The sequence below is a fragment of the Hesperophylax consimilis genome, chromosome 4 (genome assembly GCF_061612785.1).
Source record: "Hesperophylax consimilis isolate HC1 chromosome 4, BYU_Hcon_1.0, whole genome shotgun sequence".
Classification (NCBI taxonomy): domain Eukaryota; kingdom Metazoa; phylum Arthropoda; class Insecta; order Trichoptera; family Limnephilidae; genus Hesperophylax; species Hesperophylax consimilis.
The window spans coordinates 6,359,003-6,379,920 of NC_142839.1; the positions used below are offsets into that span (position 1 = coordinate 6,359,003).

The window sequence follows — 20,918 nt, forward strand, 5'->3', positions numbered from 1 at the left end:
ATTTGTATATCAACTTCTGTTTATCTTTTAGGTAGATACCACACTCGTTAAATTGCCGCAATTATAACAGGTAGAAATTGAATACAGGTACCAATGATCAATCAAAATTGATGGAATAATAACTATTCGTTTCAATTGATTTAATTAGGCTATGTAAATTAGCATTTAAGAGCAACTCACGTAGACCCACAAAAACTATAACTACAGGTTAACCTATTGTTTATCTTTAAATTATTTATAGGTTTCTCGTTAGCAGGGGTTTGCAATCATTATTATATTAGACTAGCTGACGTGCACCCGGCTCGACTTTTCTCTACTTTCTATAGATATAATATGCATGTATTATATAAATAAACCTTCCGGAATAAATTTTCTAAATGGTAGTAAAAGCCTATCTAAATCCGTTGCGTAGTTTAGAAGAACTAAGCTCACAAACAGACAGATGCGGACACCTACTTCGTTTTATACTATTCGCCGAATATGAGAGTAATAATTTCATTCAAATTTACAATCAATTCATCACCAAAAATCAAAATTTTACTCTAGCATTACAGGTCATACGAAACGTTAAATTTTTTTTATTTATTTCTTTAAAAAATGTACTTATAAAACTCATCATTCTGACAATTGTCAGAATATCATTTTATTAACTCAACACCTGACAGTCTTAAATATCAAAATACTCTAGCTTATTCCAGAATTATTCTTCGTCAACAAATACCTACTTTTTTTCGTTTGTAACAAATTCCTTCCCATTATTTGGATATTTCTTGCAATTCTTACGAATAAATCTGCTAGAAGGCAGAAAAAACAGATGTGAGGGATGTGAACAATTTGGGAAAGTTAAATATCTAAAAGTATCTAAATATTTAGAACTGTTCGCTAAAAACAGGTCTTTTTTAGGTCGGTTTGTTTCACAGAATTTGAACAATTCATTAAATTTCCAAGTTTATTTTCTAGGAAATAAGTTCTAGGAAAATTCTGTTATTATTTCATTTCTGTTAAGAAAACTGGCCTATCACGATATAATAACAGATCTTGGATAGAACATTCTCAGAATTTGAATATAAACTTAGAAATTTGATGAATTGTTAAAATTTTGTGAAACAACCCATGCTTAGCAACGCCTCGATTCTGAACGAGGTTTCTAAAAGCAATTCTATATTTTAATAGCCTAACAAATAACATAAAAATTAACCTTTCAACCTGTTTTAAAATAATAATAAAAGTCTACTAAAAATATCAGACTTGTATTGTTTTATGGTGCTTTCACACAAACGAAGTATTGAATTCCATATATCTAAACATAAACTTTAGGGCGCACAGTTTACATCCGCGCTGTGCAAGTAGGTTCCGTAGAGAGTATTGTACCATCTCTTACATAGACTTACAAAGGTGCTTCATGTTTAGAGGAAAGATTGAACACAGAACGTACAAAAACCAAAAATTTCCCACCTCTGAACTATTACAAACAAAATTATGAACGGACGCATATTTTGTAAAATAATTATAGCTATTCTTTGGGTAATAATGCTCGGAGTTAAATAGTATGATGTAGGATATCTTAGGAAGAATGGAGTTAGGCAGTGTTTACTATATTTTATCATAATGGAGTAGTGTCATGTTGAATCTTCCCCATTGTTAACTAACACTTAATGATTGTTTTCTTATATCACATTAAACTTGCAAGTTTTCTCTTTGTTAAAATACATCCCGCTTTTCTAAATATAGTTTAACATTAGTAATACCCGGCATTGCTCGAGACAGAGCAATTAAACTCAATGCTATATTTGAATCGCGTGGGCGAGAGCTTTTAAAAGCACACTGTATTATTCGCTAATGTACATAGTTTATCAGGTCACAAATAAAATCCCCTAGACACTGCTGTATATATTGCTCGTAGTATTTATCTCATTTTTGTAAAGTCACAAACTAAGCACCGTAAGAATAATTTAAAAAATATATTTAAATAGCTTAGCGAATCCGCGATATGTGAAAAGATATAGAAAAAAATGAAGAAATGAAAATATTAAGTAGTTAACACTTTGCTGGGGATCAAAGGGGTATAGATTTTGTGGCTAAGGAACTTTCGTCAGTAGGCAGGTGTTTAAGATGTAGTGGATCTATTCCTGTTGTCAATAGACCGTCAAAGCTTTAGCAGGAGTATCGCTATCATTCTTTGAAGAATAGGGCCCCTGAGCAAGAAGAAGGAATATAATACATCTGTTTACTTTAACGATTTATAGATACCTTTGTGGAAATTGTGATAATTTTTTTACAGCTCAATAATGAAGAGCTAACGGCGGCAACCCAAAAACGAAGCTGATGCGTTTCAAATTAAATAAGAAGTTAAATATTGAATCAGTCGGATGTGTTCACACCGTCAGAGTAGAGAGAAGTAGAAAGGTAGTTGCAAGTGTTGCAATAGACTAATCACTGTTCAAACACCCGCCGCCGCGCCGGCCGTGTTCATTATGGCCTATGGAATGGATTGTAGGTTCCACGATCCGCAACACTCGGACGTCGATCTGTCGACTTCCATATATGAATACAAAATTTATTAACTGTGAAAAGGCTAATAGAGTAGTTATAAGTACTTTATTGCATTCTATACCACAGGGAATGAGACCTGCCAAGAAGCAAATAAGGAGAACTTCACTTGCAATATGAGTTTAATCACCATATATTGTTTTTAAGGTGCATTTTCCGAAGAGGAATAAGCGAAAACTACCAAAAAAGCTATGCTTTTGCATGTCAAATGAGTTACAATATCAAGCTAAAACCTACAAGCCGTGTTTCTCAAATGGAACACCATTCAAATTCAATTATTAAATTTCAGATTTATTACAATTTGATAAAAACTGGTGCATATGGCGATATGGCGCAAAGTCAAATATTTGATTCTTAAATATGAATCTCCTACAACTCTTTCATTCAAAGTGTTAACGTTTGATACCTATATTTAGTTAAATTCTTTAGGATAAACAGCCATATTAAAGATATCACAGTCTGTTTTTCTGGGATAGTTTTTGATTTGATCGAAACAAGAAATTCTCAACCCAATGACCTCCTCCATCAAACGATCGTAGGATATATTTCAAATGTGTTAAACCTGTTGAATATGCAAATTATCAAATATTACACGTATTATTATTATTAAGATCTATTCTGTAGATTAGAGTAAATGTGGGTATTCGGTAGAGCACCTCGCCGCAGGGGCAGGCAGAGAACAGAGGAAGACAGCGCTCCTTCCGACCAGAACACAATCTTGCATTTCAACAATGCCGTCTCGAACACTGGTCGAGGCAGTTAAACTTTTTTTATTTGTCCCTCTGACACAATAAATATTTCGCAACGCTTTTTTTAGTAGGCCATTCTTTACCTTTTTTTTATTTTTATCTTCCTTTTTTGTTTATATTCTCCTTTTTTGCTCTCTCGATGGCTCGTGCAAAAATGGATCGATACTCTCGATTTTCGGATGGAACTTTTAGTGCCAACTTTATTAATAATTAAAAAATTTTTTTTTGAAAAGATGTACCTCAATTTAGGATGCCAGTCTCACTGACTCCAGACGTTGGGAGCAGTAATTTTAAAATCAGTTTCATATACAATTACCTTTTTTAGTGTGGGTATATTATTAAAAATAATATTATCAGTGGTGTGCATCTAGGTAACTGCGGTTAAATGACCAATATAACTTAGATTTGCCTTGCTTTTCAAAATTGGAACTGATTGTGATTGACGAGCCAGGCAAGCGATAAAGTGAGTACCAAATTTAGGTTTATTAAATAATAATCCTATATTTGAAATAAATATTTTTTTACAGATTTCTTATCACCTTTTGAAAGGCAAATTATCCTGAGCCAAATATTTGTTGTTATCAATATTTCCAGCTTCACAAACCCTACAATTATAATATCCCGTGATTTTTCAAAAATCGTGTTAAAAATTTGGTAAATAGTTTTTGTATTGCATCTTTAAAGTTCGGAATAAAAACAAAATTATAAAAATGTTGGATTGACCTCATAAATCGCAGCAGAAATTTCCTACAGTTGTACTTTTTCAGTTGGACGTACAAGTCTATAAGTGCACTTAAAAATAAATATGATGTGTACTGTTACATAATAATAAACGTGATCAATGAGGTAAGTTTTGATCCACTTTCTTCCACTTGTAAAGTGCGGTTTGTAATGTGCTACATCTCATCTCATCTCATGTCTCAAGTCGCCCTCGTGGTGGTGGTTTGGTACGAGTTACAAGAGAACATCCTTTCAACATGTTTTATTGAACATGTTTTCTCAGTAAAGAACTTAACATGAGCTACCTATAATCTGATATTCCAATGGGTATTATGCTGAGTTCGCTAACACAGTTCCCAAATACTCACCAGGGATGTATTGGCCTTCAAAAACGACCTTTGGTCAACTTTTTTTAGAACATCGTCACATTTTGATATGTATGTATAACAGAATTTCGATCGAAACTAAAGACACTTTTCATCAAAGATTTTTACCAAGAAATATGTAACAGAGTTGAAATTCTTTTGGCCCATAATTTGATTCTAGAATATTTCTTTTTTCGTTATATTTAAAATAAAGATTTTGCAATCTTGTTGATAGTTTATCCTACACGTCTTAACCACACGGAGAAAATGAGTACAGCTAATTTATTAAGAATCTCTTAAAATTATTGGTATTCCAGTTAAAAACGGGATTTAAGGAATTATGAATGAATTAACATGTTTCCTGATAAACTCTTAGTAAATTACAAATATAATATCTCGATTTCGGAACATAAGTTCACGAAAATCCGAATATGTTTATATCTGGAATTTCATCCTATTATACTATATTATGCTCGTGCATGTGCTTTTATGATATATCAGGACGTGATAATATACCTATTTGTAAATTACTAAAAGTATATCAGGAAACCTGTTTGTTCATTTGTAATTCCTGCGATCCCATTTTTAGCCGGATTTCCAATAATTGGATAAGATGCTTAATAACATATTATATTTTACACCTATATAGATCATATATGATAGAAGACCTGACCGGCAATCAATTCCCATCGGCAGCAAGATTTTTTCAATGTATATAGGTGTTATGGGCTATTGATTAAAAATAATATGTTATTTTTTGTGCTGTGCATACAAAGCCTCGTATCTTAAACATTAGTTAATCGTGAAAATATAATAAGATATTCAATAATTCAGAAATACTCATTATTCTCCGTGCATTTCAAAGTCCGCGATTTTTGGAAAATTTTTGTAATTCTAGTTTTTTTTTTAATACAGCCTTGTTTAATATTAACCCTCTCAACTTTAACGGGGTATTTCACCATCGATAAGCTGTCATATCTATAGGATAGCGTATATTTTAACGGGGTATTTCACCATCGATAAGCTGTCATATCTATAGAATAGCGTATATTTTAACGGGGTTTATCACTATCGATAAGCTGTCATATCTATAGGATAGCGTATATTTTAACCGGGTATTTCACCATCGATAAGCTGTCATATCTATATGATAGCACATATTTTAACGGGGTATGTCACCATCGATAAGCTGTCATACCTATAGGATAGCGTATATTTTAACGGGGTATATCACCATCGATAAGCTGTCATACCTATAGGATAGCGTATATTTCAACGCGGTATTTCACCATCCATAAGCTATCATATCTATAAGACAGCGTATATTTTAACAGGGTATTTTACCATCTATAAGCTGTCATATCTATAGGATAGTGTATATTTTAACGGGGTTTATCACCATCGATAAGCTGTCATATCTATAGAACAGCATATATTTTAACGGGTTATTTCACCATCGATAAGCTGTCATATCTATAGGATAGCTTATATTTTCTATTGCATTATCATTTAACATACATAGTTGCCTGACAAATTGCGCTGAGAGGTACGTTGTTATAAAAAATGATGTTTTTATAAAGAACAAAATAAACGTTTCTATAATTATCAGGCGTGTAAATAAAGGCAATTATTATTAAAATTCGTTTGAATTTAGGTAGATTTCTTATTTGCGATATTTTGAAAATCAATACAACTGTTTCGGGTGTCACATCGCCAGGAAGTGACTATACCGGGTGCGCGTCGCGAACCGCACCACCCAGTCCGTCGCTGCACCCAGCTGACATTGAGAGTAGTCGGGGTCAACCCATAGACGTTCGCCCGCGCCGCCCGCGCCCGGCTGGAATACTAAACCTAAGCACACTTACCCATATCCGTTACTAAACTCTGAATATGAGAATAATGTGCTGCAGCGGCCGGGTCTCTAATGCTAATGAGATGTTAAACTGAAAAATGCGATATGAAGCCTACCGCTTTTGCCCGTGGCTGAAGTTTGACAGCTTATTTATTATTAAGTGGCCACTGCTGTGTTATTATGTCTTATTTTCCTGAAATAAAACGCTCTCTTTGAACCACTAATAATATGATTTTTTGCCTACCGGTTTCGCATTTAAGTTTCCTCAAACCAATTTTTAAATTTATTTTAATGTTTAAATATATATTTTTTTGAAATCTCAACTATAAAGCAGAAAAATGTTAGTATGCTTCAATAAAAACGAACGCCGAGTTCTGGTGTTATGGTAATTGAAGATACTGATTTCTATCAGCAAATCCAGGTTAACGCTCTTGGATCCACTTTTTACAATATCCATAGATCTCTTCAAAAATGCATAACTCCGCGATTGTGCACAGTACAATACACAATTTCATAATATCATCATTCTTATTATTAATATCTTTATTTTTTTAATGAATTATCAGAAAAGTTCTGAAATAAAATTAAATATTTTTAATTAAGCATAAAAAACATACTAAAAATATTAACTGATTACTCTAACATATAAATAAACAAATAATGATAAAATAATACACACACATGTATACCCCCACACACACAAGTTCAGCTTTATTATGGGTACATCTTACACATGTTAATTGTATAAAATTACTCATTATAACATTTTTTTTATAAGTAATGAATAAAAATATTTAAAAAATAAATAATAATAATAATAATCTTCTGAAATATCGAACCGAAGTAATGCGTATGATTTTATTAATGCATAGGTGTAAAATAGGTTTTGGGAGATTCTCCTGTCCTTATCCTATATTCCTCTTCTTTATTTTAAGGAAAAATAAAACTGCTTCATTAAAACTATGTTTTTCTTAATCTTAACCTCACAAAAATAAAATTAACTATTTTAGACGCCATATTGTTTGTTCCATATCTTTCACCAGATTTTTTTGTAAATTTCTCAAATATTAGAACGGAAAATGTTAGGACCAAAGTTAACATAAGTAATAATACAAAAATTCTACTAACTTTCATCATATTATAACAAAATTATGAATTTTTGTCCACTATCTGAAATAATCTGTGTTTGAGTGTGAAATAAAGAAGGGTCTGGACAAAAGAAGATGCTGCAAAATTAATACCTTCATCCTTTTGTCCTTGTCAGATATTTCACACAATTAACCGTCTCTATTGTCATTTGCTTCAATAAAATCTACAATTTCTTTTACCTACCTCTTAAATTGTTAGGACCGGTTGTTTAAAAGAATTTGAACAATTCTTCAAATTTCAAAGTTAATTTTTAAGTTCTGAATTCTTTTCTTCAACACAATTTGTATAATGATTTAAAAAGTACCATTTTCGATTTTCCTCCAAAACGACATTTTTGTTTTTGTTCTTGAATATGGCGTTGTTGATGCCATTCCGACGGTTCCTTGATAACTCCTCAAAATGACAATTCAACCCATAAAAATGCTATAAAGTTATGAAAAGTGATGAAACAAAAACTAGGTTAAATAGTTGTATGTGTAACCAAGTTTTTTTTTCATCACTTTTTATAACTTTATATCACTTTTTATAGGTGTGTTGAATTGTCATTTTGAGAAGTTATTGTAAATAGTTACATATGTAACCTAGTTTTGGTTTCATCACTTTTCATAACTTTATGGCACTTTATCCGGTTTATATACGTTTTATCCGGTCACCCACTCCAGCCATCAAAATAACGTTGTAGCCAATTCGTACCGTTTAGGAATGTACGGTTTTAGATCGATTTTTAAAATCAATAGTTTGAAATAAAATATACACTATTTTGAACGATGATCAGAATTATAAAAATTATCTTTATTACTTCCATACACTTTGAACGATTAATTTGTGAAAAAACACCATTGGACAATTTATAAAATTATCTAGTTCTTATCGCACTAGACTAGCAATTAAGTAAATAGACATAAATCGTGATTAAAAAAAATCTATTTTCTAACCACCGATGTGACCAAAGTGTTAGTCAAACAGTTAGTCGTTTGACATAAGTGTTTCTGACATGAGTCATAAGTAGGTAGGCATAAAAAAATAAAATGTCAGCTCTAGTGGCATAATATTGTAAAATAGAAGAATCATTTTTTATGTGAATTCCGCCCAAGAGTTCCAACTACTACCAATTTTCTGGAGCCAGTGGACTCTTTTTAGAGTACGTTGTGAAGCTGAAGGTAGTGGGGAGTACTTGGATGTTCAGACACGGCTAAAGCCATAAGAGTATTTCCTCTCAGTGCCTCAAATATACCTGATATGTATTATTTAAAATAAATAAATTGTAAAATAACATAAATTAATTAGATTTTCTTTAGTGGGAATTTAATTTACATCCTTAGGTCGCTAAAACAAAAATTACATAAAATTTAAAAAAATATATTAAATTGAAATGGGTAGTGATTTGTCATAATAATTTTAATATATGTAGATGTAAAACAATAGGTTGGAAACTAGTAGGTACTATAATCAAGAAAAAAAACTATTATCATCACAGTTGTTACCAACATTAAGCAACCAAAACTTAATTATTCTTAATGTTGTCTTTTAATCCCCCACTGGTTCCAGCCAATTGAACTTTATTATTACGATCATTTTGATCCAAAACTCAAATTATTTTCAATGGAAACAGGTAGCTACCTACATATTCTCTCGGTAAGTAGAGAGGATACAGCGCCTTCCATCAGATAATAACATATATCTGAACTCACCGTTCTAAAAATACGCTTGCACCATACTAAAAGTTCGTGTTACTGGGTAAACTCAACCACATTGTAAGCAAATACAAATGCCAGTGTGTCACTTGGTATAAATAATTACGTCAACAAAAAATGCAGTAAATTTCCACGATGAATTTAAACAAAAAAGTTTATTATTTAAAATTAGAACTATGTGTACGGAAAAGTACGAAAAAAAAATTCTAATTTTAAATTTTGTTCTGAAAAATTGATAAATATTCTTTACAGAAGTGTTCTTTCTTCGAAGTTCGAATATTTGGAAATGTTTGTTGAGCTAGTTGAGGAGCTAGGAGCACCAACTATGTGTCACAGGGTGGAGCAAGCAAAACAAAGCCTAGAACTTGAAAAGCTTTCAGCAAAAACAGAATGAGCAAAATATTATATGTTCATTTTCTTTGACAATTTTTTTTTTCAGTAAGTATTTGCAGCACAGGATTTTATAAAATCTCATAGCCAATCTTGCATGCTCAAAGTGTGTTAATTAATTTCGCTGTGAAATTTTGCATTAGAGAGAGAAGATAAATTGATTGTTAATGGATTTAGCCATTATTTTTAATTGTAAACTAATGTTTGTAAGACAAGGTTTTATGCATAGCATAAAAGATAACAAATAATTATAAGTTTTAAAATGCAATTGTCTGAACCACGAGACTTTTAAATTGTGGCTGAAAGATCACACAACAGAATGGAAATCAAAGAAAACATAAAACATTTCACAAGGAATTTAATCTTATATGGTTACCTACGTTTGCTTCTTTGATGATAATATTATATTTTGGATCTCCTGGACTTAATCAATCCACACATAGGTATGGGTACCCAAACAAGCTACTTGACAGACATTAACTTTTTACATACAAGTGTACGTACATCTCATTCAACTATGGTCTGCATTCCCCAATACAACGTTTACACAGTCTTGGTAACAATTATTTAAATGATTTTGATGTATATATTGATTGGTCAGTGGCTGAGTTAGCATCGCTTCTACGTCCCATCCAGGCGTCGTGAGTTCAGTTCCTCGGATGGTGTAAGTCCTCCATTACGATACAAGCAATATGTTACACTTACTGTAATGGTAGTAAAAGATTTACAACCCGGGGATGTTTGTCTTTGTTCAATAACATATAATATATCTGTATAAATATATATTATAATCCAAGTATGAATTTTAGAATAAGAATTTGAACTTAGCAAACTTCAAAGGCCATATGTGTGAACTATTTTTATATGGTTATAAATATACATTTTGTATAATATTTACTTTGTTTTTGCAGGTGATATATTTTTAGGGTTCCATAATAACTGAACACAGTAACAATTCAACACACTTTTAAAAAGTGATATAAAGAAATTAGAAACGATGAAAAAAATTTTTTTTTAACCTAACCTACTTAACCCAGTTAATAAAGTTTTTGTTTCATAACTTTCCATGACTTTATATAACTTTTTAAAGATGTGATGAGTTATCATTGTGATGATTTATCCGGTCACCATTTTTTAGTGTATATATATATATTTTTTTTTTCCTGTATTTTATTAATAATTCTGCATTTTTATTATCATTTTCTTTGCAATTTTTCAAAAAAGATCCATCTACTACATATTATGTAAAATCCTTCCTGTGTTTAAAATAAAATTAAAATAATATCTTTCTGTAACCCTTGGAATAAATCGAATGATAACAACCACCTGACTAACTTCCTTTCTCAGTGTTTCGTTTAAACACCTGAGTTACCTGACAAATTAAAAAGCCCCGTAAAATGCAAAGCTCCGAACACCCTGTCGCGTGTAGCAGAATCGCGCTTTTGCTGTTATGAATCCGCGTGAAGGGGCGCCGAGGGTTGCGGGTCGGAGGCGCGGGGCCCCCTCCAACCTGAGCCAGCCTCGGCCAATCCTCCATCCTCAGTCAGTCTCCGTTCTCAGTCCCTCACCGGCGGCCTGAGTGACTTACTAGTCCGTATCTCGCTCTCGATAGTAGCGAGTCGCAATCCCAGCCGTCGAACAGTTTTACATGGTACGTTCCGGCTATCTGTCACCGTGCCGTCTCGTCATACCTAATATGTAGCCGAACGGTCTCTCCGCAGTTCTGCACTCCTGGTGAGGAATACCGTTGCCAATCACCGGAATACATAATAATAAATAAATACAAACCTTCCAAGTGTAGCAATTGAGTTCGCAATGCATTATTTTGATCAAATTGTCAAAAAATTTATTCACAAGTGTTTTAATAGTTATATTATTAATTGAATTAGTGATGCAAATTTATTTGGCAAAAATTTTATTTTTAGACAAATGATCGCAAACGTGTTTTGGTTGTGTTTGTTTTAAAACGCACGCAAAATATAGTTTACGAAAAAGGGATGTTCATATGTTAAAACAGAATTTTATAACGGTTCATTGTGTTCTTGCAAATTCATTTTGCACTCATCTTCGCATTAAGGTTTCCTTTGACAACGGTTAGCATGCCGTGCTGTTTTGTGAAAAGAAAAGTTATCTGATAATTGTTTTATCTTAGTAAAGTATACGTTTGTTCTTATTTACATTCTTCTCTTGGTCTGTTATCAGTTGTTATCAGTGGATTGGACCACTGTTCTTTAGCTTGTAAAAACTGGGTCCAATATTTCGAAAGACCCATTTCATGGCTTTATATTTCAAAATGCGAATGTGTCACAAATCATTTTGATTAGCGAGATGCTCTTAATCATGTAAATAAAGTAGTAAATCCCCTTCTGACGTATTCAAATTAGGCCTTGACTGTAAACATGCCATCAAGAGGTACAGGAATTAGAATCCTTTTATTTGAATGTTGCATAATGTAGAATAACTCAGTGACACAGGAATTGTGCGATATGTGTACCAGACCAGTTCTCAGTGCTTCGGTACTTACCCTGGAGGCTGTAGGTACTCTTCACTCGGATTCTCAGAAAGTTGTGCAGTTTATATCCGCTACCTTCTGCCTTGTACCCATACTAACTCTGAACCAACACGCTGATTTCAGGAGTTGAACGAAGAATCAACCAACTCCTACTTCATTACTTCGATAACAGTTTTGTACTTTTCACTTTCGTTATCACTGTTATGATTTTTTTCCAATCTTATCTCGGCGTTATCTTCAAGTATTTAATACCTTTAGTGCGCTCCGTTTCTTCCACAAACTTCAGTAAGATATCATTCCGTTGATAGAATAGATTATTACAGTGAATTTCGCAGTGTTGGTATTCGTTTCAATAGTTTTAAATGGATATACGTGACTTTCGTTTCAAATCAACAATGTGTCACACACATGCCTTGTATTAAAACGGTGACTGATCGATCATTGTTCAACACACCGATGCTGATTATATGCAAATAAACATTATGATTCTTAATAGGTATTGTAGGACAACTCGGCATCGGCACACCATTTCACCGATAAGCGTGAAACACCCCGAGATTCAACGCCTACAACACATTGGACCATTTTATGTTTTCATTAGATGATCAATCTAAATTAATATTCATGTTTTAAGCGTAATGTTGAAAATAAATCTCTCACTTTGCCTGTATTATGGTGTAACCGATATTGTGTATAACATCTTTCCGATATCACGCGATAATCTTAATCAAAACAGCCTCAAGCGATAAACGTTTTTAAATGGAGGTTTCCTGAACACTTCTCAGCTCTGTAATAATATGGAAGCCGATTGCTTTTACGAGAAGCGGATACTCGTGCATGTTGAATTAAAATGTGCTTGATATGCAAATTAAACTCTAATTTACTAAAGCAAATACATTACAGGTAGTATTAATCAGTGTCTCGTTAATGTAGAGATTCTTGATATCTTAACCGAGCAAAAAAGCGATCACGACGGGCGTGCTTTTGGCTAAGTTGTTTTAATAATCAAAGTGCTTCGAACAGTTTACAAGCGTGATGTTGACTTTGCGGGTTCGCGAACTTCAAAGGGCAAATCGTCATCGAATTAGCCTGGCCTAAGTCACCTTTGGGGCCGATATGAATCTTCCGCAATCATCCACCATTCCAGTCACGGAACTTGCATTAAATCCTTGTTCCTAGAAGTGGATTACCCGCCTTGCTGAATCTGAGCTATCTAAAGGCATCTCGCACTGATCACGTTCTGTTAAACAGCGGCGCTTTATAGTCGAACGGACAATTAAATAGTTGGGAGTGAGCTACATTATATCTAGACAATCTCTTGTTAATACACATGTGTGACTCATTAACATACCGTTTGTAGTTTGTAGTCCAGTTTTTTGGTCTCTGCAGACCGCCGCACCGATGCCGGGCAGTCGGTGTTGATTTTTAAGTGGGCCCGTGATAAGATAAAGAAGTGTGATCCCAACAAACAGGTATATTGTGTTTGTCTTCTGACGCTATGGATCTACGAGGACTCTAGCCCTAGAGAATTAGTGTAAGCGCAGTTGACAGTGTCCGGTGACCGGTGACCGGTGACCGGTGACCAGTGACCAGTGGTGAAGTAAGTGCCGTGATGTTCCCTGAGGAAGGAAGAAGATCGCGGGAAGGCGCGAGGAAGAAGGTTACCATCGGGAACGGAACCATCATCCGATTAAGGAATGACGATCTGAATTCTGAAGAGGTATGAAAACTTTTACATCTTGTATTGAAAATAATCATGTATTATTTTAACGCGAGGAATTCACCAGTTACGTCCATATTGTTACACATAGAGTTATTATGTGCTCAATTTTGCGAATAACTAAAATAAATATTATGATGATAACATAACCCATTTCTGCGATGGATTTATACCCGATAATCAAAAATGTCAATGTATTGGGTACTAGTATATTTAATCAAAATATGCAGATACTCCGTATCAAATTTTATAAGATAAAAAAATACAGGTGGGACGAATTATAAACTGATATCAACTAATGTGTAAACGAACAAGTACATTAATTTAAAAAAAATAACTGTTGTGTATTTACCTTTACTATCGTTCTAACGGATATCCTCGTGATGTTTACCATTTCAAACATTATCTTCTCTTGATTCCAATAATGGTGCAATGTTATTATTGTGGAAGAGTGTGAACCGGCTATTTGGTTGCATTTCGTCTCCAATTTCGTCAACTTGTTTATTTCTTATTTCCAGAGCATCGGCTTTTTTATTATGTTTGGAAACACAGAATAAAAACATTTACAAATTATATGTCTAGCAAAAGACACCGTTCAGTATTAGATTACAAGATTACAGTAAAAAGAATTTGAGGAAACTCTCCATTTAAAATGTTATAAATTTATAATTGAGCTGCTTTTATTTAAGGGTAAATACCTCATTTTCGCGAATTACCTAATTAAGTCTCGCGAAATATCTAAAAGAAGATGGTTTGAAAGGGATATATCTAAATATGATTATTAAAGGAGCGCGCTAATATAAAAAAACAACGATTATTATTAATAGGCGCAAGCGAAAATATTTAATAAAGCGTGAATCTCATAAAATAAAGTCGCTTTCCGCGTCTGTCTGTTTGTGCGCTTAGTTCTTCTAAACTCCGCAACGGATTTAGATAGGGTTTTTACTATCATTTAGCGAATTTTGTCCGGAAGGTTTACATATATGATAAATGCATATTATATTTATAGAAAGTAGAGAAAAGTCAATGTTTTATAACCAAGTCGTAAAAATATATTTTCATGCACTACATTGCTAAGAGATGGTATATGTCTAACTCCTTAGGATAACCCCCAGCAACACCAGGTACACGTCAGCTAGTTATTTAAAATAGAGCAAAATTTTCTCAACAAGCATTTAAAGAAACACTCATTTTTTCATACGTCTATACGTTATGTTACGCTATCGTGTTAAATAACAGACCAGGTGTGTTTTTTATAATTCTTTTTCAACTTGGCAAATAAACAGAGATTATCTTAAAAAATAATATATATTTTTGAGGACTTAAACACTTATTCAAGGGAAGTCAGTTATATGTCGGTAGAAATTCGGAATGCGATCTTAATAAGCATGGTCATCAGTTAGGTAACTACCCACAAACAAGAATATTTTCATATTCTTTACAACAGCAGCAAAAGAGCAAAGTCAAAATAATAGCGATTCATGACAACTAAAATCAATAACCCAAGAACTATTTGAAAACCAAATCAATAAAATACTTTTAATTCAACAAGAATTTCCCTAAAATTATAATAATATCTACTCTTTAATATAATTATATAAGTGCACTTAATTCTTACGTGACCTGTAAATACCATAATTTTTCTTATGTAATCTGTACCAGGGGTGCTATTCTCAGTCTTAGTATTATTTCTCGAAATTACTCCCACAGTGATGTTTGCATAATTTAAGTAACCTAACGTAATACTTAGCTAATGTTTATTTTAAACATACCATGTATCGTAAAAATAGATATTGTAAACAGAGTGCAGATAAAATTTAAACAAAGTGTACAGTTAGTGAGAGATGTTGGAAATCTAAACGAAGGAAATTTATATTAACTGAAAACAACTTAAACGTTGCTATTCAAATAATGCTTGTTGAAGTTTAAAATGATAACAAACAAAGAACAGTCACAATATAGTGAGACCGCGCAAGATTCCCAACCATCTAGAACCAGTAGGACTATGGCATTCCCAATTGGGATATGTTGGGAGGTTGAAGATATGTGTAGGGGAAGGAGATGGGGGGGAGCAAGGTGGGGAGGTACCTATCTATCCAGATCTGCTCACTAAACAAGGCCAAAGTCATTTCAAGCAACGTTTCAATTCTGAGTGGTGGTCTTACACCAGGGCGATACTGAGAGTATCTTCCACTCTTTAACGTGTAGAAAATTGACTATATATTAATTCAAGTGAGTAAATCGTGGAATAATATATAATAAAAATTAATCAAATAAAATTTACTTGCGCACGCCGAGATTCGAACTCGCGACCTTTAGCTTGCTAGTCGAGAGCCTTACCCTTCGACCACAGAGGCTGCCAATCCACAGAATATTATTACGCTTTTTTTTTCAGAAGATAGTAACGAAATTTAATAATATACAACAATGGAGAACACCGATCGATAATTCAGAGGGGCAAAAATAAGTAATAATCTTAACCATACAGAACCTAATAATTACTTTTTTTTAAATTTTCTGCTAAACTAGGTTTTTATAAAATGTATAAAGCGAGTTTAATTGGCATATTGAAATCAGAGGAAGACAATGTCATGCGAGAGCAGAATCGAACACAGATGTCAATGCATCTGCAAGAATCTGCCGTTTTCACATCTCTCGAAGAATGAAGAATGCCTCTTGTCCCCCATGTCTCTCCCCATAAGGAGTATTGGGCTGGGGACCAGTTCTGGAGTCGCCGCAGTTCCGTTTGAATTTCACAATAACAACTTAGTTTTTCTTCTGCGCTGGACTTATGGAGTTCTGTACCGACCTTGCGGGTCTCTGGTCTCTGGTCTCTGGTCTCTTGTATCAGCATCTCTGTTTCTAGCCTGCAGCCGGATACCACATCCGTGTGGGGCAAGCGGCAAGCACTGTTCTCTGTACTCTAGCTATACTGGCTTAATATTCACAGAATAAAGACGGATAGGTTTCTATTGATTTTCATTATCTCGCAGAGAAAGCTGCCTCTGCTAGTGTACATTTTGTGAGACAAACGGCTTGATTGTGTGAGTTATGTTTATAATTCTAGGCACGTAGGATCACGTTACAGATTTCACAGAATGTAGCACTATTCCTATCTTTATCAGTTTAGTTTATCAGGATGTATTTTAATGTTCGTGTTTGATGTTTACCCATTCAAAAAACTTTGACTGGCACATTAATAAGATATCAAATATAAATCTTTTTGTTTTAAACGATGGTAAAACCTCCGTAGTTTAGAGTTGTAATCCAGGGCTGCAGTACCAACAAGTTACCTTCCAGGACAAAGTTTCTCTCAACCTTCAATCCTGTATATTAGGTTTTGCTGAAGTCCCCAGCTCTGCCTGGGCGTAACACATTTTTTTTAAAATTCTATGATAGTAATTTTCCTCTTATTTTTCCTTAAATTTTGGGAAAAGGGGGTGGTTTTTGGAAATTTCATGTTGACAATCACCTTCCTCTTGTTTTGAAGGTGAAAACAAAGCCACGACGCCACAGAAATTCTTCTTTAGGGTAGACCGAGGCTATTCGGATCGGGTGAGTTATTCGGATCAAGCTAAGCAATATGGATATATCTCGGCTATTGTAATCAAATGACAAAGAAAAAAATTGGGCACAGCGTCCCCATCTACCGTATGTCATAATAGTAAAATTACCGATATTACAGATTGCGTGGGTTGACTGCTAAAAATCGATATGTGTGAAGATCATCCAAGTTACATCTCAAATAAATGCCTGACGTAATATTGTTCTCTGCGTTCTTAGTGTTTTTTTCTGAAAAGGTAAGCTATTCAGTCATGTTCATATGTTATATATGTATCAATCAAATGCACAGTAAACAGAATCAAAGCGCAATAAATTGCATTTTGTATGTTTTTGTACTTTACTTTGAGTAAATACCATATTAATAAATGTGAGGTTAAACATACCGACGGTGGGGGGGCTATTTGGATCATATTTTAATGCTTTTAAAATTCGATGCGTTAATTGTTTTATTTTTTTATTTGAAACAGATGGTGCGCAACTATGTGAAAAAGACGACTAATCAATCATGGTCGAAAATTGCAATGGATGAAACCGTTAGGAAAGTAAAATCCGGTGAAATGGGATTACGCAGTGCTGCTGTGAACTACGGAATCCCATACACGACAATTTTAGTTGGCACATCCTCCTGAAAAGGTGCCAATTTTTCATATTACATCTCCAGTAAACGTTTCCAAATTGCGTAAAGATACTGAAGAAAAAATAAAAGCCTCGAACGCAAAGGAAAACAAAAGATCTCTCGCTAAAAACCGCACAAAATTACAGTTCAAAGGAAAAGGTACCCCGGGACTCAAAGTTAAAAAATCTTCCAAAACAGCTTCTTCATCGGCTGGGGCTTCAAGAAAGTGGTTTTGCATTTATTGCAATGAAGTTTTTGTACATCCTCCAAAGGAAGATTGGATTCAATGTTCTTCTTGCGAAGAATGGTGCCACGAAAAATGTTACGACAAGAAAGTTTTTATTTCTACGGTGTGTAAGCCAATAAGAGTGTAATAAGTGTCATGATACTTTCATATAAGTTATGGGTTCTAAAACCTATTTTTGGTTTTTGTTTTTTTTTCATACTTAACTATTTTTCCGGTTTTGATCCGAGTAGCGAGTAGTAATGTGGTGATTCAGATCAGTGGAGAGGTCTACAGTAATAGTCGTATGTTTTTTTAAAGTTACTTTATGTTATGATCATTAAAATAAAAACATATAAAAATGTCAAATGCTTATTATTAAATAATTTTTTTTTTCGAAAATGCATTAGTTTTAATTTTGTTCAAGAAAACATAAAAAATGATCCGAATAGCCTCAGTCTACCCTATATATTTATTAGATAAATGTCCCAATTTAGTAGTCCAAGAGAGAGACCATCGTCATCATTCTAGTATTTTCTGTCTTTTTCGTTTTCTTACGAGAAGGAAGAGGACCATCGTCGGTGACGTATCTACGACCTCTCTCTGGGACTGGGAGTACTTTATTGTCGTCAACTGTAGAGCGCCAGTTAGTTTTACAATTAGTTTCTCACTTTTTTTTAATTATCTCTCAGCACGATGCAGGCAACAATACACAATTGGCAGGAGCTACGCTGCAGACGCGTACACCATGCGTGTATTAACTCCTATGGCCAGCATTAGACTCAAGACTAACACTATCAATACGTAATAAAACTTTTTTCATACTTATACGATTAAATCAAAATCACTTTCGCAAGATTGTTTGCTCTTATCGAATTGTGAAAAATGTTACACTGAACCAAAAACAGTTTGGCCAATGGTTCTTCATAGTCATTCTAGATTTTATAAATTGTATTAAAGTAAGTACTTTCTATAGAAACATGACACATCCCAACTTAAAATAGAGCAATAGATCACCGCACCATGATGTCCGTTGAATATCAAATATGAAAATGTCTATATTACAAAGAAAGATGTGTAAATCGTGCGGCTAACCTCAAAGTGTCATCCATTTGAATAATATACTCGTAACTGGAATTACGTAGAATTTTAACATTACATGTAAATTGTTATTGTGTCATTATATTTCATTGTTAACCTGAACCCGTAAAATTTAAACATCAAAGACATACTTCATGTACGTGTCATTCTAGGAGCAAATCGTATAATTGGTAGGTAAATAATACGAAGAACACTTTGTAAACTTTGCTTTTAGTGCGGAATCGGGAGATTTTAAACACAACTAATTAATATTTTTTATTGAATTTATAAATTTACCATAAATTATAAATTAAATTTATTTCTTTAATATTTTTATATGTATCTGCAAAACATTCCCAACCGTCTGGCAGTGAGACTATAGCATCCCCATTTGGGGTAAGTTGTGAGGCTGAGGGTAGTGGGGAGAGAAGGAGATGGAAAAGAGGAAGGTGAGGAAATACCTGGCTGTTTAGATCTGTTCACCAAACGCGACCAAAGCTATTTCAAGCAACGTTTCTGCAATTTTGAATGGTTGTCTTACACCAGGGCGATACTGAGAGTATCTTCCACTCTGGAACGTGGTAATGTACCATATATTAATTTAAATGAGTAAATCGTGGAATAACACAAATTAATCAGATAAAATTTACTTACCTTTCAACCACAGAGTCCGTCATTTTGTTAGATTTTAGTAAAAAAATTCTCTTTGGCTAACTAAACAGGTTTATGAATTTTATATAGTTATTTATAAAACCTATCGTAATTCGTAATTGAACAATTTTTTTTTAAATTTACGTGTTTTATTACTACAACACGTTTTTGGTATGAACGGTAATTAATTGTCAGGGTCGACAGTTATTTTTGAAGTTATAAGTTACGACTTCCTAGCAATAAAGCTTTTTTATTGCATTTTTCTAAAACATTAAATTGCATAGGACAACTTAAAGCCCATAATACACAACCTCAGTAAATTATTATTAATTATATATTATAAATCTGATTCATTTGCAAATAAGTAGTGAGATTTAAAATTCGATACTAAAGAAATTCATTTGAATCATTTTCGCCCACATTTGCCGACAGTTCAATTTACATATTATCCCATGTATGTTCGTTCTTAGCTTATCATAGCTTGCGATATTTATCAAAATGTAAATCAACAAACACACTAATTTCGGTTGTGGGTTTGTCTGTGAGTGAGTGTAACTCTGGTTCAATGTGCTCGGTTTTGTTATAAATTGTGTCAATGTTTCACTAAAATACCGTAAAGTATGGTAAATAATTTATTCCGCCGTCCCTGCGAAGGTTGGTAGTGTAGTGGGTAGCGTAGTTGATTTAAAAGCAGCTGATCGTGTCTGCGCTAGTTTTAAATATTTTTTTGTCATTTAAATAAATGTGATAATATTTATTTTTAGCTTTACACGTACGTACATACGTTATAACAAAAACCGCACGCATAATAATATTTATATGCTTTATATACCTCGGGAAACTAGGAATTAGTAACGAATCAACGGCATTATTTGATACTCCTGATGTCGACATTTTTGGCTGTCCTCCGGGACGAAGGAGGACTCTATTTACTTTTTAGGGATCCTTACGTTTGCAGAAAAAATAAATTCTGAAGCCTTTTTTTGCATTCAAAGCCACTGTAGTTAGTTTTCGCTCCCCGTTTGTCCATTTCTTTGCTACGTGAACCATTTGGAGTTTTGTTGTTTTAAGTTCAATATCTAT

General features: G+C 33.5%; 1 protein-coding gene across 7 annotated transcripts in view; it reads left to right on the forward strand.

The window, feature by feature from the left end:
- Positions 1-20,918, forward strand: part of by (focal adhesion protein tensin) — a 554,755-nt gene that overhangs the window by 390,187 nt on the left and 143,650 nt on the right. The window contains exons 1-2 of one of the 7 annotated variants that reach the window (XM_089651279.1): positions 11,035-11,203; positions 12,871-13,701. The exons of 3 other annotated variants lie outside the window; for them this stretch is intronic. In XM_089651279.1, coding sequence (XP_089507405.1) covers positions 13,594-13,701 — 108 coding nt within the window. In that variant the 5' untranslated portion in view covers positions 11,035-11,203; positions 12,871-13,593. Of the gene's footprint in view, positions 1-11,034; positions 11,204-11,823; positions 13,702-20,918 lie in introns of those variants that run through there. 3 more of the 7 variants (XM_089651277.1, XM_089651280.1, XM_089651278.1) reach the window with 3 other exon arrangements.